General features: G+C 49.8%; 3 protein-coding genes across 7 annotated transcripts in view; 1 reads left to right on the top strand and 2 right to left on the bottom strand.

Annotated features, from left to right (window-relative positions):
- Window positions 1–5079, bottom strand: part of MGAT4B (alpha-1,3-mannosyl-glycoprotein 4-beta-N-acetylglucosaminyltransferase B) — a 50838-nt gene extending 45759 nt beyond the window's left edge. For both annotated transcript variants that reach the window (XM_061456920.1, XM_061456922.1), the window contains exon 1: window positions 4885–5079. In XM_061456920.1, coding sequence (XP_061312904.1) covers window positions 4885–4981 — 97 coding nt within the window. In that variant the 5' untranslated portion in view covers window positions 4982–5079. The remainder of the gene's footprint in view (window positions 1–4884) is intronic.
- Window positions 5080–10069: 4990 nt separating this feature from the next.
- Window positions 10070–16561, top strand: SQSTM1 (sequestosome 1). 4 transcript variants are annotated; one of them, XM_061456926.1, is made up of 8 exons: window positions 10070–10093; window positions 12406–12501; window positions 13332–13561; window positions 13673–13829; window positions 14296–14385; window positions 14874–15118; window positions 15365–15569; window positions 16252–16561. In XM_061456926.1, the coding sequence occupies exons 2-8, from the start codon at window positions 12453–12455 to the stop codon at window positions 16407–16409; spliced, it is 1134 nt and encodes a 377-aa protein (XP_061312910.1). In that variant the 5' UTR covers window positions 10070–10093; window positions 12406–12452; the 3' UTR covers window positions 16410–16561. The 4 variants fall into 4 exon arrangements, with proteins under 4 accessions (XP_061312910.1, XP_061312908.1, XP_061312907.1 ...); XM_061456924.1 differs by lacking the exon at window positions 10070–10093 and adding an exon at window positions 11967–12222 and having other exon boundaries at window positions 14299–14385; XM_061456923.1 differs by lacking the exon at window positions 10070–10093 and adding an exon at window positions 11968–12222.
- A 444-nt stretch (window positions 16562–17005) lies between these two features.
- Window positions 17006–20793, bottom strand: MRNIP (MRN complex interacting protein). Its single transcript, XM_061456928.1, has 7 exons — window positions 20660–20793; window positions 20529–20588; window positions 20270–20367; window positions 19036–19105; window positions 18608–18744; window positions 18261–18345; window positions 17006–17739 (listed from the first exon to the last, which is right to left on the bottom strand). The coding sequence occupies exons 1-7, from the start codon at window positions 20717–20719 to the stop codon at window positions 17134–17136; spliced, it is 1116 nt and encodes a 371-aa protein (XP_061312912.1). The 5' UTR covers window positions 20720–20793; the 3' UTR covers window positions 17006–17133.
- Window positions 20794–20819: the final 26 nt, after the last annotated feature.

Here is a 20819-nt window from a genome sequence, read left to right as displayed (position 1 = left end):
AGGGCTGTGGTGAAATGACCCCAGCTCAGACCAGGGCTTTCACTCCCATCCATCCGGCTGTAGCCAGTGCCCGAGACCTCAAAGAAAGGACAGAATCCTGAAGTCAAGCTGCTGCAGGTAACAGAAACGAAATGGCAGCGGGAAGCCGTGCATGCCATGGGCCAGCTTGTATTTAGCAGTATCACAAGCTTTGACTCCGCTGCTTCTAGAGCGGATTAGCGATCACGGCTCTTATGCATTATATAAGGAGACTTAGAGAGAAATATCCCTCCGGGACAAAGTCTGTTTCCCACAAAGGACACCCCAAGTGAGCAGAGCCAGCACCAGACAAGCAATATTACTTTACAGAGATGCTGTCTGAGCCTGCACAGCTGCAACGGGCACCAGAGCAATGTCCACACTGCAGCACGTTCACAAGTCACAGGAGAGACCCTGCACTCAGAGCTGCGCTGAGGCACCCTCCCAGGATGCGAGGGGTGACTCCTTCAAGGAGCTGTGCACATCGATTCCAAAGCGCTTCCACAATGCCCATGGGAAGAACAGTTCCCACAAGGTGAGATCCAAAATAGCATGCAATCAAAACTGATCTTAGGGGTGTGAAGCCACTATGGGAAGAACAACCCCACTGCGCACCTACATCTACAGGTACAGAGGTGCCTGCAGTTGTGGGTTTACAACAGAAACCTGGAGCTGGCTAGTATTAGGTAACTATAAATCATTAAGATCTGAGGGGGAAAAAGCTGCCAGGGGAAGCCTGCACAGGCAGCATGGCCACAGAGCCCACCCTGAGCTATGCAGCCGTACCCTGGAGGTGCAATCCCACCTTCAAAAGGCAGCATTCCCAAGGGGCGGTGTGTTGGGAGAACCTAGCTCGTTGGTCAGCCAAGATGAGAACAAATGTTACGGATGAGAACTGAACAGTTTTCATCATGGAAAGAAACAAACCAGAACAATTTAATTACAGGTAGGTTTAATTGTTCACTTTCATCCTACCTGCACCTGTGACTTGTCTAAAGTCGTGAAAGCTTCTCTGTTTTACCACGCTCTCAGTAGAACACCCCCTGTAATTTCCATGTCAGGCATGCTAATGCCTGAGCCTGCCGGTGCCTTGACCCTCTGACCACAGGTTACCCTACACAGGTAAAGCCTACAGGTCCACTTCATGACAGCAGTTTATGGAAGGGCTTCTTCCAGAGCAGCCTTTCGGTTTGGAGAGTTAAATCATACTTAAACCTAAATTCAGCACAGAGAGAATATTAATCTTTGGCCAAGACACCCACCACCACCATGTGCAGCACGTGGTCCACCTCCAAACCACCCGTGATGCTGGACGTTGGCTGCCTGGGTGACTGGTTGTGCTATTTGAGGCTGCCCTTCTCTTCCTACTCCAGCAGACTATTTCAAACCTCATTTATAATTGGAAAGATGCAGCATCTGTTTTTGCAGCCCATGAGGTCAAAACTTTACTAATAACCACAGCACAGCAAAACATCATTAGCGGGTAAACAAACCCTGCATCAGTCACAGAGAAGCAGCTCTAGAGCTGGTTTGACCTGGTTTGATTTCTTTGGACTAATTGTTTTGTCCTCCCAACACAGAGCAGGAAGACAGGAAGGTTCTGTGATGCTTTACATGTGTTTTAATGTAATATTTTACCCCATCAGAGTCAACACAGACACCTTGACAGCCTTCCCCAGAACTCAATGACATGAGCAGCTCAGGATCACTGGGAGTTGTCTCCAGCCACTCATGAGGGATGGCTGATGTTACAGAGGACTGGCAAACACAAAGCCTGTCTTTGAAAAATAAGGAGATGAGGATAAAGAGGCTGAGGAAATTACAGAATAATCAGCTTAGGTTCGGTTGAAGTGCTTAGAAAACAAGGAGAACTTGAGCAAGAGCTAACTTCTGTTTATCAAAAGCAAATCACATCAGACCTATCATGCCTCTTTCTGTGACAGGGTGCAAGGACTTGTAGGAAGGGGAGGAGAAACAAAGATTTCAGAGACATCTCTGATAATGTCTCATAGGAAGTCCTCATAATACAGCTGGGGACATGGGGGCTGCACTGAGCCCCATGAAGGTGGGAAGCCCACCAGTGAACTGGTTGATGCTCTTTGAGCACAGACTGGGAGGACTTTACTGAAGCAGGTTCCAGGGGAACCCATCCCAGATCTGACACCACTTGGTGTTTTCATCCACAACTTGGCTGATGGCAGAGAAAACACAGATTGCTTTTGAAGGCTACACCAAGCTGAGGGAGGCGGCAAGCATGCAGGAGAGCAAGATGAGAATTCAAAACAATCCTGACACTTTAGAAGAAGCAGTCTGAAAAAACACAAAAGGACACAGTTCAACAAGGACAAGTGTGAGGTAATGTGATTTGATAAGAATAATTAACCAGCAAGTACAAGGTGAGGAATGAAAAGCAGGAAGAGTTCTGGAGAAGAATGGCTGAAGGGTCAAGGGGATTAAACATAAAATGAAACACAAGTTTCTGCAGTAAAAGTAAAAAGCAAACACACTGGGATGTACAAACAGCATCGCTGCATGTGAAAGACCTGAAGTAATCCCTTACTCTGTTAAGCATCACTCTTCACGAAGGGTGGTGGTCCAGAAGAGAGGAACAAGAGCGACTGCAAACCAAGAATACAGAAGCTAAAAAGACTGATCAAAGGAACCAGCATGGTTTAATCGATAGTAGCAGGGACTAAGGGAAAACACAGCAGTGAGTTCCAAATGTCCCACAGGCTCCCGCAAAGAAGGGAGGAAGGAACTTTTCTGCCTGTGCCCCATAAATGGAAAACAGGAGAGCAACTGTGAAACCGAACTGAAGGAAAAGACATTTCTGTTCAGATCGTAAGACAAGTCAAATGGCAGAGCTGCTAAATGTCAGATTGTCCAGAGAGCTCAGGCATCTGCCATCAGAGGGTTTTAAGAAGGAACACGACAAACATCTGTCAGGAAGGGTTGGTTATCACCGATCCTGCACAGGGGCAGGAGATGTCTGGATGACCTCTCAAGGTCTTCTCCAGCTCTGTACCGAGTAACAGCCTGATATGTAAATGACCATAATAGCCGGAAACCTGCTGTGCTGACACAGCCTGACCCATGCTGCTTGTGACCTGTTGTAGCCATTGCTGTTTGCAAGACACAATCTGTTGCTGTCAGGGGAAAACATGTATCCCAGGGAGGGTCCTACCAAGAAGGACAGGGACAGTGGTGACCGGGGTTCTTATTTTGGTGCTTGTCTGAGCCATGGGGAAAAGCTACTTGTGAGAAAACAGAAGTGAGTCAAAGGATGACACAGTACAGGCAGCACAGGGCTGGCTACCCTGCTCCAGAAACCAGAGTGACTGCTCACAGCCCGTGCAGCATCGCAGGTCAGTTTCACTTCATTTATGGGAGGGAGTTACGAGTAAAGCAACTGCTCAGCAGGAACCTCCAGACGCACCTCTCAGACTGCATCACAGTTACGGTCTAACACTTCTGGCTGAAAGCACATACACCTGGTTGCGCAAATGTTCTGCCCAGTTAAAAATGCCCCCAGCAGAAGCCAACCAACCCACCGGCGGCTCTCCCGCACTACAAGTGCCCGTCACCCAAGCCTCTGTGCGAGGCAGCGCCGATGGGATTTAAACCACATCAGTAGCACAACAGGAAACCTCTTCAGCTGATCAACAAGGCAGAGAACTCCAAGCAGCCTACAGCTGCCAGGGGAAGATGGCATATCCCAGGCACTCCTGCCCTGCTGCTGAGCTGGATGGGCACGTACATGGGCTCGTGTCATCCTGACAGCCGGAGCCAAAACACCTTCCCCCAGCCCTGCCACCAGCCTTGCACCATACACACGCTACACCTTGTGACTGTGCATGGTGTGCTGTGGGACAGCAATGCCACCGAGTCACATCTTAGGCTCAGCAAAAGCTGCTTCTCACCTGTAGCAGGGAGAGATGCTTATATGGTGATGGGAAGCAAGGGTCAAGGGCTGGATGGCCACACTGCATACCTTTAACAACCTCTGAAATTGCAGGAACTGAAAGAGCTGAGTGACTTAGCATGGACACGAGGGGTTCCTCACCCATGCACAAGTCAGATACACAATTCAGAAGCAACTAACAGAACTGTCCTCCAGGCCAGGCTAAATCTAGTGCCCTGCTTTAGCGGGCGCCAGGACGGGGAGAAGCAACTATTCCATTGTCAGGAAAAAATGGGGGTGAGCATCTCTGTGATACCTGTGTGGGGTTCCTCAATGGGACGGGGCCCTGCCTCCCTGCTCCACAGCGGTGCAAACCCGGCACCGATATTGAAGCAGTGAAACCGGCAGCCCTCGCCTGGTCCCTTGTGCACTTCAGTCACTGGACCCAGCATCGAGCCGCCGGAACGCGCGGGGCGGGCAGCGCTGCTCGCTTCTCTCACCTCCAGTTTGCCCTGAGCCCCTCACTACCGGATTGCTCCCCCCAGCCGCTGGCATCGTCACCTCTCCACGAGGATTTAACCCGCCTGGCTCCCATCGCGCGCGAAGGCGTTCACCATAAACGTGAGGGTGCAAGAAGCGCATCACCGAAACGAAGCCCAGCGCACCGGCACCCGGACGCCCGCCCGCGGAGTCGAGCAGGGACCCCCGGCGCTGGCACCTCCGGCGCTGCTGCGCACGGGCGGGCACGCCCGCACCGGGGATCCCGCGGGGCCAGGACGCGCCGGATCCGGCGGGTCCCCATCCCAGAGGCTCCCGCAGGATCCCGCCGGTCAGGATTACCCCAGGTCCGGGTCGCACCGGACCCCCGGGGTCCAGCGGGGCCCGGGTCCCCCAACACCCCCCCCGCCCCAAACCAGGGCCGGGTCCCGGCTCCCCTCCGGAGGAGCAGCCGAGCACCCCCTTACCTTTGTGCCCGCCGAAGGCGCCGTACCAGGACAGCGAGAGCAGCGCGCAGAGGCAGCCGAGCAGCAGCGTGAGCGCCGTGCCGCTGCGGAGCCTCATCGCCTCCTCGCCGGCGGGGGCGGCCGCATGTCCCGGGCGCGGCGCGGCCTCGGCGGAGCGGTGCGGGAGGAACCGGCCGGCCGGCCCCAGGCAGCGACCGCACCGGGCCGGGCCGCGCCGGGGCGGGCGGGGCGGGGCGGGGCGGGGGGGGCGTAGCCAAAGGGGCGTGGCCAAAGGGAAGGGGCGGGGCGGGAGCGGGCGGAGGGCGCCCCCGTGCGGGGACGGCGGAGGTAGGGGTGAGTGTATGTACATGCGTGTGCGCGTGTGTGTGCGTGTGTGTGCACACATGTGTGTAGGGTGTGTGTAAATGTGTGTGTGTGTGTACATACATATGTGTGTAAACGTGTGTGTGCGTGTGTGCATACATGTGTGCAGGTGTGTGTGTAAATGTGTGTGTGTACATACATATGTGTGTAAACGTGTGTGTGCGTGTGTGTGCATACATGTGTGTAGGTGTGTGTGTAAATGTGTGTGTACATACATATGTGTGTAAACGTGTGTGCGTGTGTGCATACATGTGTGTAGGTATGTGTGTAAACGTGTGTGTGCGTGTGTGTGCATACATGTGTGTAGGTGTGTGTGTAAATGTGTGTGCATACATGTGTGTAGGTGTGTGTGTAAACGTGTGTGTGCGTGTGTACATACATGTGTGTAGGTGTGTGTGTAAATGTGTGTGTGTAAATGTGTGTACATACATGTGTGTAGGTGTGTGTAAACATGTGTGTGCATGTGTACATACATGTGTGTAGGTGTGTGCATAAACGTGTGTGAGTGAACATACATGTGTGTAGGTGTGTGTAAACGTGTGTGTGTGTGCATACATGTGTGTAGGTGTGTGTGTAAACGTGTGTGTGCATGTGTATGTGCATACATGTGTGTAGGTGTGTGTGTAAATGTGTGTGTGTGTACATACATATGTGTGTAAACGTGTGTGTGCGTCTGTGTGCATACATGTGTGTAGGTGTGTGTGTAAATGTGTGTGTACGTGTGTGTGCATACATGTGTGTAGGTGTGTGTGTAAATGTGTGTGTGCATGTGTGTGCATACATGTATGTAGGTGTGTATGTAAACGTGTGTGTGCACATGTGTGCATGTACACATACTTGGTTCATTCGTATAGACGCACATACACACACTTGTGCACACACCTGTGTCTGCACAGAGGTACGCAGATAACTGTAGATGCCTGCATGGGTCTATACACATGTGCATGTGCACACACATGCCCGGGTCCATACATCTGTCTGTGTGCATATGCCTGGGTCCATACATGCATATGGCCATGTGGGTGCATGCACGTGCACCTGTATGCACACACGGCAGTGCACACATCTCTGTGCATGGGGGTGTGCACCAGGACCCTCGCACAGCTGGGGGTGAGCGTGCAGGATGAGGTGCAGGCAGCAGCCCCCATGGCCGTGCAGTGAGTGCATATTCGCTGCCATTCCGCAGGAGCATTTCATCTCGGTCAAGGAAGCAGCACTTAATGTTTACTGAGAGGAAATCGATGCCGGATGCATACTGCAAATGGGAGTTGCTGCCTGGAAGGACACCATCACTCTTCCAAAGGACCTGGCAACCAGGGTTATGGCCTCAAGCTGCTTCTTGGGTGAAGGATGGAAGAAAACAGATTTAAATATTATTTTGCCCTTGTTTTCTGCTATTAATGGGTCTGGTTTTATTTCACTGCAGACCAGGAGGAGCCATACAGGGAGGCTGGGTTCGAAATGCTGAGTTTACACAGCTCCATCACCTGAACTTGCTCCTGTGGTTGTCCGTGAGGTCAAAAAGAAGGTGGCAGCTCATGAGCTCCATATGTGGGTACATCATTCCTCCAGCAAGAGTTGTCATCTTCCATTCCCTGGAGCTCTTTTAGCGAGTAAATAGTTCTCAGATGTGTAAATATTTGGCATCCAGTGATCCAGGTCTGTTGCTTGAAATGTTTGGATCAATTAGAGGGTAATGTAAGGTGAAGCAGAGATGGGAATGGGGATCCAGGCACTCAGAGATGCTCGGCTGCAGCCTTGGAGCTGAAATAGCCAGCAGGGATGTGCTGGGAGCCATCCATGCTCCATGGGCATGTTTCCTCCCGGCAGCACTCCAGCTGACATGGGAATCCTTCTGAGATGGGGAAATCCATCAAATGGGTCCTCAGGCCTCTACCCCATTTCCTTCTGGAAAGGCAAAGGGAGCTCAGCACCCAGGGGCTGCCTTGAGGAGCTGAAAGCCACACGTGTGTAGGAAGAAAAGTAGGGATCACCCATTTCTGCAGGGATGGTCGTGTCTGCTGCATCCTTGGACTCTTCTCTAGTTTATGAAATAAAACACATTTTTCAACCCGAAACAGTCTCTCCCAGTGACTAGAAAATGCAGGAAGGAAATCGGCAGAGGGAGCCCTTTGGATGGCACCAGGCTTCTGCCTCCACTGCCAGAAGCCAGCCAGGAGCTGCAGGGCTCACACCGGGCACATCCCTGAGTGAGGCAATGCACTGAACATCACTCTTGGGAATACTGAAAGGAATGAGGAATCTGTGCTTCCTCCCCTGGATTTTGCAAGGCATTGCCCAAGTGACCATCACCACAGAACACGAGCCAGCAGCACATCCCACCGACAGCATTTTCACCAGCAGAGCAAAGAAAACAAGCCCCAGAAGCTCTGTCCCACCCAGCCCGCATGCTTTCTCGCCTTAAACCTGTGTTAAACACAGAGGGTTCACAGGAATTAATGGCAACTTCTCCCCCTCCCCAGAGGCTGCAGACAAGCAAGAGCTGCTGGTGGGAAAGGCGCATGAAATCCTACCACTGTGACAGAGTTTAGGGAGATAACATGACACGTTTTAGAGCATTAGATGTTAGCTGGTTTATTTTCAGAGGTGCAAAACGCTCCTGCCACCCGGGGTATGTGGTGTGTCTGCAGCGGAAGAGAACAGAATAGCATTAATAATTTCTCCAAGACAATTAATTAGGCTCTTTCCCAAGGATAAAGCTTAATCTCATTTCTGCTGTTACATTTTGTCTTCATAAAAGTCTGAAGAAATGAATGAGCTTTATAGCACCCTCGCATGACAGAAACCTTGGGCTCTCTTGTGAAAAACGAGGGACTAAGCAAAACTGCCAGCGCTTGTGATCTTTCTCTCAGACCTGCAAAGTTCCCTTTTATTCTTGAAATCCCTCCCTTTATCCCAGTTTTGGCTTTTATTCTGTTTTTAACAAGCAAACTTTGAGTCTCGGTCAAAGTCTAAAATATGAACTGCAGAGACTCAAAACCCCAGCAGCAAATAAACAGAGAGAAGACGGTTGTTTTAAGGCGATCTCATGATCTTTGAACAGTTGATGTTGGCAATACTGAGCATGCTGCAGAAATAAGGGGCCTTCCATGGAGAGCACTCCGAAAGCAGCCCAGAGGTCCTGAGGCCATTACAGAAATTAGAAAGAGAAAACATTTGTTAGGCCTAGATAGGGAATGTAATCCAGGTTTGTAGCTGATTTTATCTAGCTCGCTAAAGAGCTTGGCTCTGGAGTTTGAGCAGTTCGGGCTCAGTCCTCCCTAGGCAAACAGCACTTGCTGTTTGTCTCATAAACCAAAGTAACTTCATTTTCTGTATGTCTTATAGGCTGCTGTGAAGTGTTCTAAATTCTCCTTAGCCACCAGAGATGAAGATCACAACAGGGTGTTTACCTTGGCTGTGTTGACATGCTGATGCTTTAATTCAGGGCAAAAGCCACACATCAGGTTCTCAGTGCAACATTCACCCCAAGCAATTTGTGTAGGCTGCAAGGCATTCCTGCACGCTTTTGGGAACATGAAAACCTTCAGTATTTTCACGCCGCCCGCAGTGTGCTTGTGCTTTGTGCCTGCTTTCCAAGTGTTTTCCCTGTCTGCTCCTCTGTCTCAGTGAAAGCACCGTCCCAGAGTTTCCTGCCCTTAAAAGTTACATGTCGCACCAATGAGAAGTGGTGCTGAGCCTGGGTAAACACCTGACGTGGCAGAGCTAACCTTCAGAAAGACTCAACCTCAAAAATGAGACAGCAAAAATAAACCCTCCCAGCTTTCCCTTCTGCCTGCGCAGCTGAGGAAGGACAGTTTCTGCTTCAGAGGCACCGAGTTGTTTTCACTGGGCTGGAGGAGGAGGAAAACCATCATGGGATCAAGCTGAGTCACTGCCATCTGACTGATGTGTCCAGAGCATCCTGCACCTCTCCAGAAGCATCTGGAAGGAGCGTGTGGTCTGCAGTACCCAGTCCAGTCCAGTGAGCACCCACCCGCTGGGGCTCTGCGCTGTCCCTCCATCACCACTTATCACTGCCAGAGCTGTGGGAACACACAGGACAAACCTTCCCCTCCTCACCAAGAGTGCCAGGGCAGTGATTTGGGCCTCAGGCTGGGGCAATGATTTAGGGAAGAATTCCCTCTGGAACATCACCAGCCTCTACGGTGATTTGCAATCGAGGAATAGACCCCCCAGCCTTCATCCTGTCAGGGCTTTACTGTGAACATGAAAGTTTGGCCATAAGGAGCATTCTGGTGATCGTGCCTGCAGAGCAAGAACCTCACCAAACGTTTATAAACACTTCCCAGCAGAAAGTGGGTGTAGAGAGAAAGCAGAGCACTGCAGGGACACTCATTGCTCCTTTTTTGAGCCTTTCCTCTATACATTTGAAATTTAAAACTCAAACAGCTTTTTTTCCCCACCCCTTTTGCTGTTCCTTTGCCACATCCACCTGCGAAGCTGGGTGCTCAGCATCAAGGGCTGAGAAAACACTTTTTGAGCAGGGGTTGCTGTGATGCTATGGGATTCCTAAAGAACCATAAGAAAACATCCACACAGCCAGAGCTTCACGCTGAGAATGCCAAAACCCGGATCCTCCAGCAAACAGAGGGAAAAACATCTCAACATCTGTGGGAATACAGCCCAGCTGCTCACACAGCCTCCACGGGGGGCTGAGAAACTGCCCAGAGGCACATCTCAGGGCTGGGGGCAATAGGAAACGCAGGGAGAGGGAGGTCCAAGGTCTGGACCAGAGAAGAGCTTGCTGGGAGGAAATCCCCGACCTCGAGGAGGAAGAGAAGGAGATGACTCACCGAGTCAGCCGTGTCCCGTGACGGGTGAGGTAAGCTCACAGCAGCCTGGTGAAAGCCTTGTTTTCCTTATGTTTTGTTAAAGTGCATGGTGTCACCGCCGGAGAGCTGAGCGTGACTCAGCATTCTCACCAGGAGGAGGGAAATTCCCTCTGGCTTTTGGCCGCTTCCATGTTTGCCAACTGGATTAAGGTTCACGTGGAGGAAAGCTTAGATTTCTGATTTCAATTTCGTGCATCACCTGATAAATGCATTGATTAATGTGGAGACACAAGTGGCTTGAAAAGACCCAGCAATTTGAGGACAACCCACTGTGCCTCAAACACCCAGGCGTGATGGAGAGGGGAATAGGCAATCAGTCCTGTCTAAGGTGGCAGCAACCTTTCCTAAGGAAAGGATGTGCTGGGGCTGGGTCCCAAAATACAAATCTCTTTCTCTACAAACAAGACCAAAAGCGGCCATCAGGGTCCTCAGAAACAGTGTGAGATGGACACACTGGAGGTGTTGCTTGGCAAGGCAGAGTCAGCATTGGCAGTGTCCTGTGCTGCATGTCCTACAACTGCTAACCTTTCTTCTCATTTTATAGAGAAAAGCAATAATCCAATGATGTCAAGTCAGTAGCTTTCACCAACGCTTTCAGAAATAAGAATACACACAGCAAACAGGGAAGGTGAATGTGATACACGTGCCCAAACCTTTCAATATCTCGTGCTGTAAAAGCTGGTGAATCGTTCCCTGTGCCACATCATCATGCTTAAATCTGAATCTGTTCATGTTTAAACTTAAACACATGGCTTCACAGTTGAATATTGCCATGCAATACCTGGAAATTGAAGTTCCTAGAAAATACTAGTAAAGGTTTTAAGTTTAAAAGGGCAACCTTTTTATTGTAAATAGTGTTTTCCAGAGAAGTGATGCAATGTCAAAATTGCCACACAATGACAAAAATGTAGCTATATGGAAGGCCAAGTGTTTTAACATATATACTTTAGGTCAAGAAAAAAACTTACCTTCCCATTGTGGCAATTAAAACTTCTCCTTCGCTTGATTGCAGAAGATGGTAAATCATTACAGTTTCTCCTGAGCTTTTATTATCTTAAACCAAGAAATATGTCACCAATAGTCAGAGTGGTCAGGCCCTTGGGTGAGAGGGAATTAATACCAACGAGGCACCTAATAATCATCGATCCATCTTTATTTAATTACCCTTGGATGGCACAGATGGTGTGTTCTGCCAGCTGGACTCCCATGGCCAGATTAAGAGGCCTGTCAACTGTATCTGATCTGCACGAGAGCACTGCTGCCAACCAGCTTGGAAAGCCCCCAGAACATCCTCCTTAATGTCAGTTGTGTTTATATCAGTATCTTTATTTTTAGCCCCCCTTCTGAAACACCAAGTTCAGGGAAGAGCATTAGCCTAAGAGTTAGTTATTCCTGCCACGCAGAGCATGTGAAGCACTCCGATGGGTGCTGTCACCCAGCAAGAGTGGGGCAGGCACAGGGATCCCACCTCCATCACCTGGCCGGGTTGGCATTATGAAGGTGATGAACAGGACCAATGTGGCCAAGTGCTGTGTTAGCACTTGCTCCAGCTAACGCAGGCGATGGGGACCAGCGGACCCCGAGGTGCGCTGCACGTCTGCAGTCATGTTTGCCCACCAGTGGGTCTTGGAGGCCACTGTGACTACCCAGTGACCGCCGCACTCGATCCCCAATGCCCGGTCACCGGTGATGCTCCACCGAACAGCACAGCCCCGCTCCCCTAGACCCCTATGGACCACCCCGGCCGCAGCTCCGCGGCGCGAACGGGGCCTAGGGGGCGGAGCCTGGCCCACAGGGGGCGGAGCCTACCGCCGGTGGGCGGGGCGAGAGCCCCCACCCCCGCGGCACTATAAGCCCGCTGCTCCCGATCCGCCTCCCGCTACCGCCCCGTCGCTCACCCGTTCCCGGCCTCTCGGCGGCAATTCCTGCTGCGCCACAGCCATGGCGGCGCTGACGGTGAAAGCCTACCTGCTGGGCAAGGAGGAGGCGGCCCGCGAGATCCGCCGCTTTGCACTGCCGCTGCCCGTCCGCTACCAGGCCATCCATGACCGCATCGCCGAGCTCTTCCAGGGGCTGCTGCGGGCCGGGCCGCCGCCCGCCTTCCGCATGCACTATAAGGGTGAGCGGGGACCGGGGGTGGCTTCTCTGCGGGAACGGCGGTGGGTCAGGCCCCGAGAGAGGTGCCCCGGCGGTGGGGAAGCCTCAGGGCACCGGGCTCCCCGCTGTCACCCCCGGGGTACCCAGCACGGGCTGCCGCTGTGACACTTGACCGGGCACCTCATGCTGCGTTTTGCTCTTTTAGATGAAGACGGGGACCTGATCGCGTTTTCTACCGACGAGGAGCTGGAGATGGCGATGCCTTACATGCAGGATGGCGTCTTCCGTGTTTACATCAAAGGTAACGTCGCTCAGCCCCGAAGGGCGGCGGCAGGACTCGATGTCGTGCTGGGCACATTGCTGGCAGGGTGCCGAAAATGGGAGAGACCAGCACCAACCCTTCCCTTTGTCCTCAAGGGCCTGGTGGAACCGGCGGTGTTTTGGGGGGAGGTTAAATAAAGGGCAGGGTAATACACCAGAATATGAATTCTTCCTGCTGAGGTGGGGCAAGCAGATCACAAGTTTCCTCCTAGCCCTGTCATCTTGGCTGGCCCAGTGTGAGCCACTGTTGCATACTAGCTCCCTGGAAACATGAGCCTAGTCCTGGTATCTTTAATATTCACAACAATGCATAAGGAAGCCTTAATTCCAGTGTATTGAGTGCTTGGACACTCCCTTCTGTTATTGTGGATATCTGCAAAGCTTTATCTGCAGTCCCTTTAATGAGCCACACAAGCCAGTGGCTGTTGTCCCTGTTCTGCCTCCTGGCATCTCTTCCTGGGTCCCTCTCTCAAAAACATTTTGTTCTTGTAGTGCTTAGGAAGGTAGGATGAGAAGCCAAACTCGATAGTACAGCATTAATCCATAACACATCTCTTGGCATGTTTATTCTAGATAAGGCATGCTCCACTTAGAGGAGCAGGTATCTTTGTGGATCCCCTTTGCACTTGGTTGAAGTTCTTTTACATGCTCCCCCCCAAGCTTGTCTTTGGCAGCCAGTGTAAAAATAAACTGACCTAGTAAGTCAATACTGCACCAACAAGAGCTGCTTGTGCTTCCTTCTCCTCTGCCTGATTTCCAACCTTTAAATAGTAACCTGTTCTTGATGCAAAGTTTCCTTTCCCTTAATAGAGAAAAAGGAGTGCAGGCGGGAGCATCGCTCGCAGTGCAGCCAGGAGCCCCCCCGTGACATGGTGCACCCCAACGTGATCTGCGATGGCTGCGAGGGGCCGGTTGTGGGTGCCAGGTTCAAGTGCGCTGTCTGCCCAGACTATGACCTGTGCAGCACCTGCGAGGGTAAAGGCATCCACAAGGAGCACAACATGGTGATGTTCCAAAGTCCACTGCTGAATCCATTTGAGGTGGGTAAAATCTGTGGAGGGGAACTCCTGAACTACCTCAGATTTAAGTCTTGAGTTTAGATTACTCAGAATGGGGCTGTGTGAACAGAGTCACATGAACTCTACTTGCAGTGGCTTCCCCGAGGACGCTGGCTCCGTAAAATGCGGCATGGTGTGCCCCCCTTCCCATGGATGCACTGCTGGGGGTATCCTGGCCCTGCTGCTCCATGCCAGAACTCTGAACAAGCCCAGGCCAGCACTGCAGCCTCCAGTCCACCCACTGGGGAAGGTAAGAGGAGATGCCCTGGTAAGCAGGGTGGTGGTGGAACCAGACTAGCTGAGGTTCTGCAGCACAGGGTAGAATGTGGGTGGAAAAATAGACATAGGAGCTAACCTAATTTGCTTGAAATAATTAGCACCTTTCAGAATGGGATTATTTTTAAGGCATGCTTGGATCCCTGCAGTCAATGAGGATGCTGATAGAGGAGAGTATCTGGAACCAAACCAAGCCAAACTGTTAGGTCAAGCATGTCACTACTCCAGATCTGCCTTTCAGCATGGCTAATGAGCCTTAACAATGCTAATGCCACTGGCTTTCTGTCCCAGAGGTAGCTTAGAGTTGGATTTTTGTCTCTATGCTGCTGTTGTCAGTGTATGTGAGTGACAGGAGGCGAGCACCAAGATCTCATGGGGATAACTGTAGGTGCTATTTCCCTCTGAGCATCTGTGTGTGCTAACAGAAGTTGTTTTTCTAGAAGCTTCTACTAACAGCCAGCCTCAGGACCCCAATGTCACCTTCTTAAAGAATGTTGGGGAGAGTGTGGCAGCTTTTCTGAGCCCCCTGGGTAAGTGGCTTACAGTTTGTTATCCCAATCCCTGAGACTGGCTTAAAGGTCCTTTTAACAGCAGCAGGCAGCTGTTGGGACTGATACCAGAACTACCTCATCCTACTAAGCCTCAGAGGCTTAATTTGCTCCTGGTACTAATAATGCCTAGGCTTAGAACAGCCACTCAGTACCTTTTCAGAGCCCCCCTTTGGGAGGAAATAAAAGATTTCACTAACATGTCACCACTGTAACACTAGTGTTAAGTCAGTGGTGACTCAGGAGTTTGCCTGCCTCAAGTAGACATGGATGACTCCTGCCTTGACTCTCTATATGGCTTATCTAAAGGATAAAGGATGACTGTTTGGTGCTTAGCTACATGTAAGATGGCAAACTGTATGATTACAGAAATCTCACAGTGTTTAGATGAGGACTGATCCATGCTCATTTAAGACTGTGCTTTGGAAAAAATTGCTGTAAGACTTCCTCCATTTCAAATGCACTTCTAGGTATTGAAGTTGATATTGATGTGGAACATGGAGGACAGAGAAGCAAAGTGACTCCTGCTGCTCCCAATCAAGAGAAGAGCAATGCTGAGGCAAGCAGTGGTACTTCTAACCAGAATGTTCAGACCAAACCAGACTGGAATAACACAGAGCCTGCTGCAGAAGTAAATACTGTTGCAGAGCAGATACAAGACATGGTGATAGATCCTGTGCCCACACAAACGGAGGATGGCAGCTTCCAGTCCCAGGTACAAGAACTGTGACACTAATTTAGTAACTTACTTGCTGAGGCTTTACTAAAAAGGAAGATCATTATTTAGCATGCATTGTGGGATTGAATATTAAGATACCAGCAGATTAAGTGATACACAGCACCTTTGCTTTACAAGTTTACAGCAAAGGTGTTGGGATTTCTTGTGGAAAGGCAGATAGCAGGAGCATGCAGCCTACCTGGAAAGCACTGCAGCATCTGGACTTTTTTCTTTCCATTTCAGGAACAGAGTGAGTCCAGCAGTTCATCAGGGGGTGATGAAGACTGGACCCATTTATCTTCCAAAGAAGTAGATCCTTCCACAGGTGAACTTCAGTCCCTGCAAATGCCAGAGACTGGTCCCAGCTCCCTGGATGTATCTCGGGATCCTCCCCAGCCAGGACCTACAGGACTGCGAGAAGCTGCACTCTACCCACATCTCCCACCAGGTATGAGAATGTGTACAGGTTTCATGGAGAGAGTAATTTTCACTCAGGAACTGCCAACTTCTCTGAATAAGCATACCTGCTCTTAGAGATGCTAGAAACTAAGGTCACATACAGTACAGCTAAACTTGTCTGTATCTGCAGGCATGGCAGCTCTTGTATCCTGTTAGAGACAGAGTCACCTGGTTCTCCTCTTGAATATGGGCAGCTGAGTCTTAGTAAGACTTCTGCCCCTAGACTAATATGCCATTTGAGAAAAATAAAAGAAGGTGTTACCCTAAATCATGTCCTTGCAGTGTACTCTTCAAGAGAGCCTTTTGATGCAGAATAAGAACTAGTACCTTGTGTGCCTTTAAGACAGCATTATTTTGGTTGGAGCCAGTGACAGTATACAAGGCCACTTAAACTAGATCAACAGTGCACAGCCCTGCAGCAAGGCCAGCTGAGTCTGGCTCAGCTGTTTTCTTACAGCTGAGTGTGATACATGTGATGGGGGGTATGGTGATATATCTCCTATCTCAAGTATCTCCCTCCCACTAGACAAAGGGGAGCATGTCTCCTAGCTTTTAATCAGCTATGCTAGATTTACCAGGGTTAGTGCCAACCTACCTAATATGAGTATTACCTTGGCTACTTTGCCAATTACATGAAGTGCTTCAACTTTAAGTTACTCTTCTCTTAACAGAAGCAGACCCTCGCCTTATTGAGTCTCTGTCCCAGATGCTCTCCATGGGATTCTCTGATGAGGGTGGATGGCTCACTCGACTCCTGCAGACAAAGAACTGCGACATTGGGGCAGCACTAGATGCTATCCAGTATTCCAAGCAGCCACCTCACTTGTAGTAATCTGTGTAACACAAAGCACTTTCCTTCTAACTGAAAGCAGACAACACAGTACAACTCATTCAGTGGTTCATCTTTCTTCCTGCTAAGAGTTTGTCTCATGTTTCTAAGTGCTTGTAGAATGGAGGAAAAATAAATACTACTTCCTGTGATCAGTGTCTGTGAGTGTTTAACTACCCAAGTTAAAAGTGGAGGGACCAGGCTAAGAGTGTGTTGCTTTCAGCAGGCAGCTCCCTATGGAAGGGAAGGAGCCTGGGGCTGTGGTACCTCTGGGTACCCTTAGGGCTGCACTGCTGAAGAGAATGAAATGCTTTGCTGGTTCTGAAGCCTGCTCTGGAAGAAAGGGTTGCTAAGGGAGACCTCAACAAAGAGGTGATACAGGAGAAAAAAGCTGTAGTTCATAATGAGGAATGAATCACAGAATTTAATTGTACTGGCCTGGAACCCTTAGAGCCTGGGCACTTTCTCCTCCCAAGCTGACCTACTTCCCTTCTAATTTCTGACTGATGAGGTTGATGGACAACACTCCATAACCTTAGTTCTTGTCCCCTGCAACAGTTGCTTCCACACTCATGCCTTTCCCCCAGACACAGCCGTGCAGCAAGTAAACAGCTTTAATAATGCAGTCCTTCAATGCTTACAGTAAATCTTGCCTCAGTACTTGGCATACCAACTACATTACGGAGATAAACAAGAAAGCAGTGCCAAACATGCCTGAACTTAATCAGAGATCATCATCAAACTCATCACCTGTGCAGAAGAGGTGTTCACAAGAAATGATGCTAGGCTTTGGCCCATTGCTACAGTTAACAAAGGTGTTTGCTCTCCTTGTGCTTTCTGAACAGCACTTTCCTGCAGTGGTGTCTATGACACCAGATCCTGCCCTTATCAATTGGCTTTGAGGTTCTTTGAATAACACATCCTCCCCAGCTGAGCAACAGATGCTGGGCACCATGGTGCCAGGCAGTTTCGAGCCAATCTGCTCAGTGCTAGCAACACACTTTTTAAATTCAAAACCTGTACCTTGAGATAGAGTTCTTTGGGCCTGTTCTGAGCATCTACTGACCGTATCAGCATCTGCAGCAGTCGTGCTGTGTAGCCCCAACCTTCCACTGCCCTCCTGTGGTGATAAGGTGATCCTGGCAGCATTTTCACTGTAGCTATTAGAACGTGAGAGAAATTTTTCCCACTTGGAGGGTTTGGTACAAGCACTTGGGGTTGGTGTATTCTTCTCAGGCACTATGGGCTCACAGACAGCAGGAGCCATGCTGTGTCCACAAACAGCATCTCCATCATCTTGATCAGGCACTGCTACTGAACATTTCTTGTGCTGTAAGAAGAAAGAGAGCTGTGTTACAAATCCAGAATGCACAACCAAGCTGCACAGAAGCAGGCAAAGAAAGAGCACTCGGGTCCTTCAAATGCACCCGAATCCTCACCAGCCCTCTGAGGCAGAGCTGGGGCTGGTGCACTGGGTGGGCCTATGAGCTCTGGGCTTTGGAGACCCAGGTCAACTTTCTGGTGCTCCAGGTCATCACAGTAAATTTAATCGCTGCATTACTACATAGGTGCCACTGCTCAACAAGGCAAAGCACCACAGAATGAAGCTGTGCTGAGGCAGGAATCTGGCTCAACCACTCAGCCTACACAAGGTGGCATTATTTTTACCTGACTAAAAACTCTCAAGAGAGAAACCCCTGACTTTTTCTTTTCTCTTCCTCAATCATTCAAATAGAAGAGCAGAGGAAGACTCATAAAAATTCAAAATTATGATGACATAAAAGAAGTCAGGAGAAAGCTTTACTTTACTGGCAGGAAGCATCTTTTACAACTAAAATAACCATTTTTAACCTTTTTGGCTTGGTAGGCAAGCTGGGAAACTTCATTTTCTTCAGCGTACTCCTGAGCATCACTGGAGAGGAAGCTCTTCTGGTTCCTGGCCAAGAAAACCATTCACAAAGAGACAGATTAGCTCCACTGTGATTTTATTTCACAAGTCACCAGAAATGTTCACAAAATGCATGGCTCTAGCAATAAGAGAAGTTTTATCCCCATATACCAAATCCCTGCTCAGCTCTGGTTGTACACTACAACCTGTACTTTATTGAGCTGTCAGAGCTGAGCTACTTCCCACATGTCCAAACCAAATGTCACCGCTCAGGGGCAGGAATTACCAAAATTTAAAGGTCTTTCTGTACCTTTGTTCTTCCACAGTGTTCTTCCTTCGGGAACAGAACTGTTGCCTTTCTGTACCTCTCTCCTCCTCCCCATCTTCCTGATCTTCATTGTTCTTGTCCAAATATTTACTCCAGCGACTGACTTCTGCCCTTCCCTCCTATAAGATTGGAAAATGACTGAGAACAGAAATATACAGAGTTCTCATTTTTAGCATTGTTATGTATGTGCTGAATGCCTCAAATCACAAGTCAGTTAGAACATGTTCCTGTGTCATGTTCCTACGTTCAGTGCCCCAGTGGAACAGAGAGTTTCTGTACACATCTTGTTCTCTCTCTGATTACATACACTATCTCAGCTGTCTGAACCTTATAAAGGGATCACCAATTTCACTGTGATTCACCTGGGTCAGTATGGGTTGGTATTTACTTCAGCTTTGAAGGTATCTTACCTGCTGGACTGAGCTGTCTTCATGTTGGGCTGCTGTATTTTTGCTGTCATTCACAGAGTCTTCTATGCACCTAAAAGAGAGATTTAGAGTTTCTAGAACACATTTCTCTCTGATGGTTTATAATTCTCAAATCACCTACTCACAGCACAAGGGATTAGATAGGAAGCATGTCAGAAAAATAAATGATCTACAGAAAAGCTATGTCAAATTAAGGATTTGCAAGCTATTTTGCCCAAATATGTGAAAACACTAGTTAGAGAATGGCTTTCTATAGAAACTTTGTAGTTTCTATACAAACACAGTAACAAGTTTGCTCTAAAGCTGCTAATCATGAAATGATAAATTCTGACTGTTCTTAACTAGGGATGTTATGACACGATGTCCCAGTGTGTCTTTGGGGCACAGGTTAAACCCCACTAATGATATCCCAAGCTACCATGGAAAAAAGGGAAGTTATTTGACAATGTTTTGAGACTAGGAATAACCCTTTTTGATAAAGGGAACAAACAAGGAGTTTTCCTCCCAAAGCTCAACCCTGAAGCACAGCATTTACGCAACTCAGTTATCTAACAAGCTTTGACTGCTTTCTGGAAATAACCTTGAGTGAAAAGGAAGCTGGAGCAGGTCAAGACCGGTTCAAGATCAGGTGATTTGTAAACAGATTTGGGAACGAAATAAACAGGAAAGTGCTACCCAGATTTTCCAGCCCAGCAGGAATTAACACCCAAATATCCGCACTAAACAAGTCTTATTTTTATCAATAGCAGCAGGAATTACACAACAGATTCAGTGTGAAACCCCTGGTGCCAGCAGCAGCACCCAGAGGGGAGGACGTTTTCGTCTGAGGATGCACCTCTGCACTGAGGCCAGTCTGTGAGATGGGCATTTCCACAGTCAGCTCATCAAACAGTAAATAAGGCAATTAGAAAAACCCTTCCAAAACCGAACTTTACTGCATGCATTTTCATGGGTAAAGGTGTGAGCAACGCACATTATTGATCAAATAAACGTACCTGGAAAAAAATCCTTGTCACAAGAAATGTGGCAGGGCACTAAACCAAACAAATCGCTTATTCCTATGAGGGGATGACAGAACTAGCATGTGCCATAACTTTACAACAGGTAAAACCCTCCCATGAGCCCCAATTAGGTAACGGGCACCCCAGGTGTTAAGAGGTACTCCTCAGCCGTAGCACATGTAAACAGACGAGCAGGTAAAGATTAAACACTGTACCGGGATGTCCACCCGATTGCTTCCTCTGCCTCACCCTGCAGCAGGTTTAGCTTCTGGACATGGCGTCTACAGTCCAGGGCAGACCCTTGGCCGTAAAGCTGTGAACAAGGAGCACAACGCTGAGGGAAACACACGACGTGCGGCTCCACCGCAGGTGATTTAATCAGCTGAGGTGTTAATTGCAGCCAGAACATCCCGCAGGCGTCCCCTCCGCCTCGCTGGGTGCTGCCCCCACATAGGCCTCCCCCCGGCCCCTCACCTTCTGCACCGCCTGCCGCTGGCCGCACACGCCGCAGCTCCACTTCCCGCTCCGCTTGGCCTAGGAAGGAGCGGAGGGGTCAGTCCCGGCCCGCTCCCCGCTGCTCCCGGCCCGGCCCGGCCCGCACTCACCTGCTGCACCTGGAACAGGCGGCAGCGGCAGCACCGCAGCGCCCAGTACCGCGGCGCCATCCCGCCATCGCCATGGCAACGCGCGCCTTCCGGACACGTGACAGCGCAGCCGCGTCCGAGACCGCCCCCTGCCGGAGGCGAGCGGCCCGGGCCGGTGGGG

This window comes from Pezoporus flaviventris, unplaced genomic scaffold, assembly GCF_033815535.1.
Source record: "Pezoporus flaviventris isolate CSIRO_AGI_PZ_B2104156 unplaced genomic scaffold, CSIRO_AGI_Pfla_v1 ptg000023l, whole genome shotgun sequence".
Classification (NCBI taxonomy): Eukaryota; Metazoa; Chordata; class Aves; order Psittaciformes; family Psittacidae; genus Pezoporus; species Pezoporus flaviventris.
Note: the sequence above shows the minus strand (reverse complement) of the source record. Positions and strands in the feature narration are given on the sequence as shown.